The sequence below is a fragment of the Pundamilia nyererei genome, unplaced genomic scaffold (genome assembly GCF_000239375.1).
Source record: "Pundamilia nyererei isolate P.nyererei 1_Seehausen unplaced genomic scaffold, PunNye1.0 scaffold00149, whole genome shotgun sequence".
NCBI lineage: Eukaryota > Metazoa > Chordata > Actinopteri > Cichliformes > Cichlidae > Pundamilia > Pundamilia nyererei.
The window spans coordinates 354241-363204 of record NW_005187550.1 but is presented as its reverse complement, the minus strand read 5'-3'; the positions used below and the strand labels follow the sequence as shown (position 1 = coordinate 363204).

Sequence of the window (8964 nt, the reverse complement as noted above, 5' to 3'; positions counted from 1 at the left end):
AGAATTAGCATCTACAGCAGACTTAAAATATAATTTATTAAAAAACACCCTGATTAAGATATATGACGCCACATAAACTGAGAAGGTAAGTGTACTTAACAAATACTGTATTGTTTTATATTAGCTGATACAAACTATGAGATGTTTTGTGTCTCTGTTTAAACATCCCAGGCTACAAGGCATTGTTCTGGTCTGATCCTGTCCCTTTTAGAATGACAAGTTGTCGGCCATCTGCTTGAATGTTAGTAGCTATTCATCAGAATGAAGGGTAGCGAGCCCCCCTCAAGTAGACAGACTCAGCCTGCTCACTGAGCAATTTGTTTCACGGGGTACTGACACAGAAGAAAGCTTGTGGACCCAACATCCATCCTGCTGCAAAAATATCCAAAACCATCTGGCAGCTAACCCCCATCCTAAATTACCATGATGGACTCCCACCTTTGGAAACCATGAAGGCTCCAGAAACCCGCTCCAACTTCTGACTGAAAGTACGACTTGAAAGCACTGACCACATCTCAGTTGTCCCCAACCACAGCTACAAATCATGGTGGAAAATGAATAGTGTAGTTGCATTAGAATCAGAGTTGATTGTTGCAGGCCTATCCACTTTGGATGATTTATGTTCTGCTACCTTCCTGAGAATGACCAGTGCAACTGGGAAGTAAACCAAGGTCCAGAGGACTTGCAGTATATTTTTCCACGAGGGTTGGGTCTGCTTGGCAGAAACTCATGTCCTTGTCTATTCTTCTGACATATTAAGGGAAGCAGCCAAGAAACATACGTCTGTTTGTGCTTAAGAAAGTTTTAACGGGTAAGCCCAGTTGGGTTTCTATCATCATAAATAACAAAGGTTTGTCTGCAATAGTCACGGACTATAAAGATTTAGGAGACTCCATATTTTCCCGCTGCTGAGAAAGTGGCTCAAAGCTTGTAATAATCATATTTCAATAGTGATGGGTGGAAAGTATGACTTAGCTTTTTTACTCATTAAAAAGTAAAACAGGTGCTTTAAAAAATTGCAGATTAATTTGTGACATTAATTGTCTAACATTAGTGAACTCTTGGTGGCATCATAATGAAACCACTTCAATCGCTTCAGACAAACCAAATCCAGAATACTTTAACTTGACTGAAACAACCCTTATTAAGGCAGAATATCAGAGAGGGAAATGTGTACTTTTATACCAATAGTTAAAGGAACTAACAAACAAATATCTTGGAATAGTTCAGAAGCTGACAGTACTATCTTTCCACTTTAAGTTTCTCCTGTATACGCCCAACATCAGTTTAAGAACTCAAGACACTCGGGAGACTCTCCCAGCTACATCAAACGGCAAGGTAAAAACAATAGTGTCACTGACATTTCCCCAAACCCTGCACAAACAGAATTATTCACACACTGAGAGGAGTGCCATCAGATAACGGAGAGATAATGACACTTGGTGGAAGGCAGCTTTCTCAAAGCAGTTTAGAGCTGGCGTGTCACAGTTTGGCAGTTAAGCCTGTCATGGAAGTTGAGGAGGTTATCCTGGCATTTTAATCTAGCCTGCTTCTAAGGGAGAAAATGTAGAGGTGATTTCCAGGGCTAGTAATAACAAGGACAGGCCTGCCTCCTAAAAATGAGCTCTCATCACTTTGGATGCGGACAGCGCTGTGCAATGCGAAGCTGCGATGAGGGATTGCAGGCCCAGTTTGCCTCGTCCCCTCTCGCCTCATCCATCTCCATAGGCTGGCTTAAATGGATATTCATGTTGCTGAGCCAATCCACTCCTGGGAGGAATAATATCACATCATCTGACTCAGATAAAGGAAATAGAGCCTGTCCTATTCAGGGGGAGTATATAGTACTGTGATATGCTGTGATATACACCAGGAGCCTCGCTGCCAAAAAGTAGACTGATGTGACCGCGATGGAATTTTCAGAATCTTGTACATTTGATACGCGTTTAGAAGCAAAAAGAGAAATATCGAGCATTTACGACACATTTTTCTACTTACTTTTTGTTTCCAACTACAAGTAAAGAGCCATTTTTAACAGGAAAATGTATTAAAGGTATTTATTTTGTTAAATTACAACATTCAAAGGGGTACACGTAATGTTGTGCCTTTTTAAATAGAATATTATTACTGATAAATATTCAATTCAATTCTATTTTATTTATATAGCGCCAAATCACAACAAAAGTCGCCTCAAGGCGCTTCATAAATACACATGTACTTTTTCCTTTTGTCTTTTAATATCGTAAGATAAATTTTAGCCTAATAAGTAGAGAACACTGTATTACATTGTGAGCAAATTATAAGCGTTACTATGTAATGTATAAATCGAAGGCTAGTTTTAGCTGTTTAGCTATATTTGAGATGAAATATAGCAAGTACTCAGGGGCGTAATTTCCAGGGGTGTTAGGGGGGTTATGACCCCCCCCAATAATCAGATCCAACCAATATAACCCCCCTAATGAAATTAAGAATTAACTTGCATAAATAGGCTGTTGATTTTCTTTACTCATTTCAGGTATTGCCAGCAAAATAGTTGCATGTTTAATCATCTGGGAATTTACCCAGATTTATTTATTTATTTAGACAGAGATCTTGACCCCCCCAATGTTCAGCACAAAGTTACGCCATGCAAGTACTTCTAGAAAATTTGCATCGCAGCACCACGGTACAATATCTTACATTTCGACATTATCTGTCCAAGTAGCTCCCGAGGCTAACACTGTGCATGGTCATTTAAACAAAGGGGAACATCTGTTCGACTGTGTCAGTTTTGTAGCTGGATTTTGATTTACATGACAACTTCCGAGATGGCAACAGGACACCCAGTCATTACACACTAAACTTAAGACACCTCATCAGCTCACCAACTGGCAGACGCTGCAGAGAAATAAAACCTTCATGAAGTGACGAGTGCTTGGGAAACACTTTTATGAAGTCAGTACCCGGGAAGAAGGCCATGTCTTTACTTTGTTAATTTACTTTTTAGAGTTTGGTGCAGAGGCTCGGTATATAGCTGCCAGCTCACTGTGTGTATATATATCACTCTCTGTAACAGCATTTCATCATCTGTCCCTTCTCATTGATGTTGAATGCACACTTCAAATTTTGTTTGGTTTATTACAAAAGTTTATAGAAAGCAGCTCTGCAAAGGACTCTCTGGGACAGTCTTGAGGAAAAGATTACACTTTTCTCTTTCCATGTGGCTCATTTTAGTTGTGTGGGGGCCAAAGCAAGTCTTTGTGTTTAAGAGTGATGTTTATCAGGGGACAGATTGTCCTGGTATAATCATTACGGGACTGAGTGAAATGTCTTGCAGAGCACGTATGTCTAATGGGAAACGTCAAAGCTTTGCTCTGTGTTTTCTCACTAAGTTCCAGAGAGGATGTTTCCATACTTTCGGAACATGTGGCCCAAACCAGAATGGAAGGACTGTCAGCTGAAAGAGCAGAGTCGTCATTCTATCTACAGATTGACATCGACCAGAACTAAGTTATCACTCAAGATAAGCACGGAAAAAACAGCTCGGTGCAGAAAAACCTACGGGGTTAAGAAACAGATGTCTGATGTAATGCCAGTTAATTTAGGAAGCAATTTCATAATCAGCGGAACATGTTTTCAAAACAGATTTGCATTCACAACAGCATCTAATCTAAGCACTTATAGAAGATACAATCAGCTCTGGTTATTACACAAACAACGATAAACAGACATCGGGGTATATCTATTTTTTTCATTTTAAAGCCGTCAAACTGATTTTTACTTTTACCAAGTGTGTTGTACAGAGGACATTAAGTCATCAGTCAAACAAACAACCTTTTCCTTCATAATGACAACAGCTAAGTTTCAACACTAGCAGTTTAGTCATCCATTAGTCATGTATCCCATCCAGATGTCTGATGGAGGAGAGGAGGGGAGGAGGAGATAGCAGCAGGTGTAGATCTCTCTGAGCCCAGCTGAGCTCTAAAAGGCAGTGCTTAGCACCCACAGCTCTGTCATCTGGCCTCTCCCCTGTCTCCACCAGCCTCTCGACAGCCCATTCCTCATCATTTACCCCTTTTTGGCAAAGCCCAGAGCCCTTCTAATGGGCCACTCTGAATGCTTCCAGATGTTTGTTTATTTGTTGTGCAGCAACTGTAAAACAGTTTACTCTTAGCTTGGATCTGTTCCCGTTGCTCCATTTCGGGGAGGAGTGCCGAGGGAGCTGTGGGGATTGTAGCAGGAGCTGCGGTGCAGATCACCTCGACATGTAACAAAAGCGAACTTCTAAACAAATGCGAGGTGCCCCATGGGTATCATCAGAAAGGAGGGGTTTTTTTTTCTTTGAAGGCTGCTTTCCTCTGGGGATTTTAATAACAGTTGTGCACCATTTAAGTTACATACATACAAAGTAGCTGGAAGCAGGCCCAGAAAAGCGAGATTAAAAGGGCCCAGGGCTCATACTGTAAGGCAGATACCAGGTGGGGCTTTTTTTTCTTGATCTATTTACTCGGCTTGTACAGAGACATCCCCTTCATTTACAGCTGTCACTGCTGAGGGATGGCCCAATCAGATTTAATCTGATACATGTGAAAAAGCAGCTTCTAGTGTCTGGCATATTTATTGAATTATACAAAGGAAATGAAAGGCAGTTCATTAAAATTTCTTCTGTGCACACGGATACATCAATCAAGTCTCAAGCTTTACTTTTTTTTTACATACATACCTCTTAACTACAACTATAATTAGATCTATGAAATCAACATGTAAATCTGACTTCAAAATGTGCCACCTCAAGAAAAAGACAAGGTGGTAATAAATAACTCAGCACTTTTTTTTTTCTTTTCCAGGCTGAAATGATACATCTTCACTGTAAGACACAAGACTGCATCGTGTAATTGGCTGTGTAATAGTGTAGTATAGACCAGTCTTCATGAAGGCAAACTATACTTTACACTGAGACTCCATCTTGGACTGTTAGATTCAGAGTCGAGCTGACAGTTGGACCAGCACTGAGAGTTAGAGCTAAGGTGACAGTAGTGGACGATCCTCGGGCCCCTCTGCCAGACTATGTACTCCACTCTGTGTCACGCCTTCGTCAAGACACTCTAGAGCCGCGCACTATCCTCCTTCACTTTGCCTTTTGTCTAGTTTCCTCTCATTCTGAAGTCTCATCTCCTTTCACTGTTTAAAGCTGCCCCTCTTCCCGATTTCCCCGTCCTTTCCCCCCTACTTTCCTCTCTGTCTGCTGTCAGATGTCTATGAAATTACGATTTAGATTTCACTACCACAGCAGCAAATGTTTTTTCACTACTCTCCCCTGCTCTTCTCTCTGCTACCTTGTTTTACTCCGTGTCCTTCACCAACCAAGACAGGAGCACAGTTTCCACCCCTCTGTCCCTGGGCAGTGACCTGCCAGTGCTGCCTTCCATTGGGAGCTCCTAGCTGCTGTAATTACCTCTGCCAACCAGACTCTGGGGCTTTCAAACAGGTAACACGGTGGAGTAGTTAGGTGCAGGGGGTTCAAGGGAGGTAAGGCGGAGTGTTTCTGAGACACCGTCGGAGCGATCTCAGATACGCTGCTGATATGGCCGCTATTTCTGGAGTCCGGATAAAACCAAACAGCCTCCCGCTTGCCTCTCTATTAAAAAGACCACACCATTAACCCAAACAACTACTGTCACAATCACATACCGCATAATGTGTACTTTAAAAAGCCAAAGCTGTTGAAGTGCATTTTTTATTCAAGTATTGATTGTGATTCTCAAGATTAAAGCATAAAGCAAACAGGCTAATCACATGGCACAAGAAGCAGCAGTTGCAGTGGGAAAAGCACGATACAGAGTAAGACCAGAGTGGCTTACTTTTGCAACCAATTTTGAACAAACATGTAGCGATTTGTTTAATTTACCGTGTGTGTTGAAACAAGAGTTCTGCAGTGATTTGCACAAAATTATGCAGCGCATTGTTTCAGCGCTTTTGTTCATATACTGAATTTACCTCAGCACGCATTTGTGTGGAATTACTGTCTCAACCATTCTGTTTGTTGTAGCGCTGCTTTGTCACCACTTTGTTCTCTTTGACTGAGGAGTTACTGTGACCGTTTCCCACACATAGAGAAAACTCAACTGTGTTTGAGAAGAGCAAATAAACGGGGGGAAAGAAAAAAATAAGAGCGGGGGTAGGGGCTCGACGAGGCAGGGACACGAAGAGGAGGTGAAGGGCGAAGACGAGGGCTGTGTTATCTAAGGCTGCAGCGCCGCATCATAAAAATAACAAATGGAGACTGTCACTGTTACTCTGATCTCAGTCAGAGGGGAGAAATATTTCATGTGGCAGGTCCCCTCACCTTTAAATGAGTTGTTCTTAGCCAGGTCTGATTTTGACAAAGCACAAGGCTCTTTCTGTCCTTACTTCCGATGAGAGCTGCCACCATCCTGGCTTTCATGACATAGATCTGTCCTTGGCACCATTAATGTGGATGGAGGTCTACTCTACTGTATATTAGCCTAGAAGCACTCGCAACTGATAAGTAATGCTACTATAGTGGTTGTCAGCTCATCACAAATATCTTGCAATGTGACATCATAGATGAATCTCTCAAGCATGAAGTAATAGTTAACTACCCTGAACCCTGAAATAAGTTTGGCTTAATAAGTACCCTATCTGTTAATTCTGCTTTAAACAACTCCACAAAGCCAAGTCCAAGAGTCAGGCTTACTTAAATCTGGGTTTCCAAAAAGTCTATATATAAACATGAATTTGGAAAATAGAAGACACTGCTTCGCATGTTTATTTTCTTTTGCAAGACAAAAATTATCTTTATTATTAAACTATCAGCACGCGTCCTCTTATTGGATCATATGAAGGCCCACTGTCTGCATCTTGGATATAGAAACATCCCACAGTTTTTACAGTCAAATGAATCCAAAAGAGAAGCCGTATCGTTAGGTCCTCCACTATGAACTAGGTTGACACATAACCTGGGCTCCTTACCCACTTTAAAACACAGGTTTAAAATCCTTGACACAAATTTGACACGGACTAAAATTTTGTCTAAAACCATCAGCTCTGATGTTTTCTGCATGCTTTTGTTACATGTAGACTGGACTATTGTTATGCACAGTATACTGGAGTTAGTAAATCATTTCTTGCTTGTTTAAAATTTGTCCAAAAATGCAGCAGAAAATTACTGACTGAAAGAAAAAAGAGAGAGATTGCATTACTGACACTGGCTTCCTTTGCACTACAGAATCCAGTATACAGTGCTACTGCTTGCATTTAAAGCCTTAAATGGTTTTGCACCTCCATATGTTGTACATATGCTGGATCCATAAGAGACTGCTCATCTCTGGAACTGTGGCTGAAGCATAGGTTGTGTTTATGTTACTTTATGTTAATAGCTGGAATGTGTGTATAGGGGGCATTTTACTTTTGTTTCTGGTGGTATTAAAATAAAATATATTCACTTCCTTTATTTAATTCAGTTTAATTATTAAGAAAACCACTAAAATGTCAAACGAACTGACTAAAATGCACATTTGGTTTTCCTCACTTTACCTTCAACCGGTCACGGCAGATGAGTCACCCTCCCTGAGGCTGGTTCTGCTGAAGGTTTGTTCCTGTTAAAAGGGAGTTTTTCCTTCCCACTGTCACCAAGTGCTTGCTCATAGGGTGTCATTGTTGGGTTATTTCTGTATTACTGTAGGGTCTTTACCTTACAATATAAAACACCTTGATGTTACTTTTGTTGTGAATTCATGCAAAAAAAAAAAATGCAAGTGGAATGAATTGAATTAGTTAATTTTGGTTGCAGTAAATCATTTCAGCTGATTACGGGATAATGACCTGTGGGTATGATACGTATAATAATATTGAACTTGACTTGTTTTTTCTCAAAGTCTCAGCTGAGTATCTGGTACAAAAGCAGTAGGTGGCCTTCGCCATTAATTTAGAGCAGTGTATCGTTTTAATGAATGTGTTGTATTCTTTCTAGAGTGCAGTGTTTGATGTTAAGAAGTTGCTACATAATTACATCAACATACTACACTGGGTCAATATGAGGCCTAATCAATGTCTAGTATCAACAGATCAAGGATGCTTCATTCTGTGTATGTACTGCATGCTCCCACGCTTACACTCAGATCAGAGTTAGCTGAGATTACTCAGATTTATTCCCACTATCAACACATCACACAGATGAGAAGAGATCAATAAGAATAGATAACTTCAACTCAGTTTCAAGTTCAATAGATTCCCACTCTCTGCTGCTGTTAGCGTTATGACTCATTTACATAATCTATAGAACCAGGATCTCAATGTTTCTTCTTAATTTTGAAGAAAATAAATATTTTTCTTACCTTTGTGGGTCATGGGATCTCTGGATCCTCGCGGTAGAGGCGAATAGGGCAGTGGATGGCTCTCTGATCCAGCCTCATTAAGTGACTAGCAGAAAAGGAATGTAGAAAAAGAATTAGCTATAAAGTTATAGCAAGCAAGCAGCAAACCACTGCCACATGGTTAAAAAATAATGCCATGTGGCAGTCTTTGTTCTAAAGTTCATTTCATTTTATTTACATTTTATGACAAAAAAAATCTTCTCATAGGGACAGGGTTTAACAGCATGGATTAATCAGCTTCAGTGGTGTTTTCCTAATTTAACTTATCCGTTTATATTATACTAAGATTAAGGGCTTGCTTTGAGTGTCAGTCATTTCTCTATAGCTGCTTGCTGACCTCTGGGTGAGATTGCTGCTAATTTGAATCCCCAAACTGGACCTTTAAACCCTGTTCATGGAGTCGACTCATTTATAATGGAATTATCTGACAAATCAAATAGATTGCTATGTGGTATATTATGCGAACAGATCTCTGTGTCTGTCTTACACCTGTACTGATACACCTGTACAGAAAGTGATTCAATCTTTGTAAAAATCACAATTTGTTGATGTGACACGTTTAAATGCAACAAACACATTAGGCTTCATA

At 40.3% G+C, this 8964-nt stretch overlaps 1 protein-coding gene across 1 annotated transcript in view; it reads right to left on the bottom strand.

Moving 5' to 3' along the window:
- The window catches only part of lrmda (leucine rich melanocyte differentiation associated), a 71923-nt gene that overhangs the window by 19335 nt on the left and 43624 nt on the right, over positions 1 to 8964 (bottom strand). The window contains exon 5 of the mRNA XM_005744833.1: positions 8337 to 8421. Within this exon, the coding sequence (XP_005744890.1) occupies positions 8337 to 8421 (85 nt within the window). The remainder of the gene's footprint in view (positions 1 to 8336; positions 8422 to 8964) is intronic.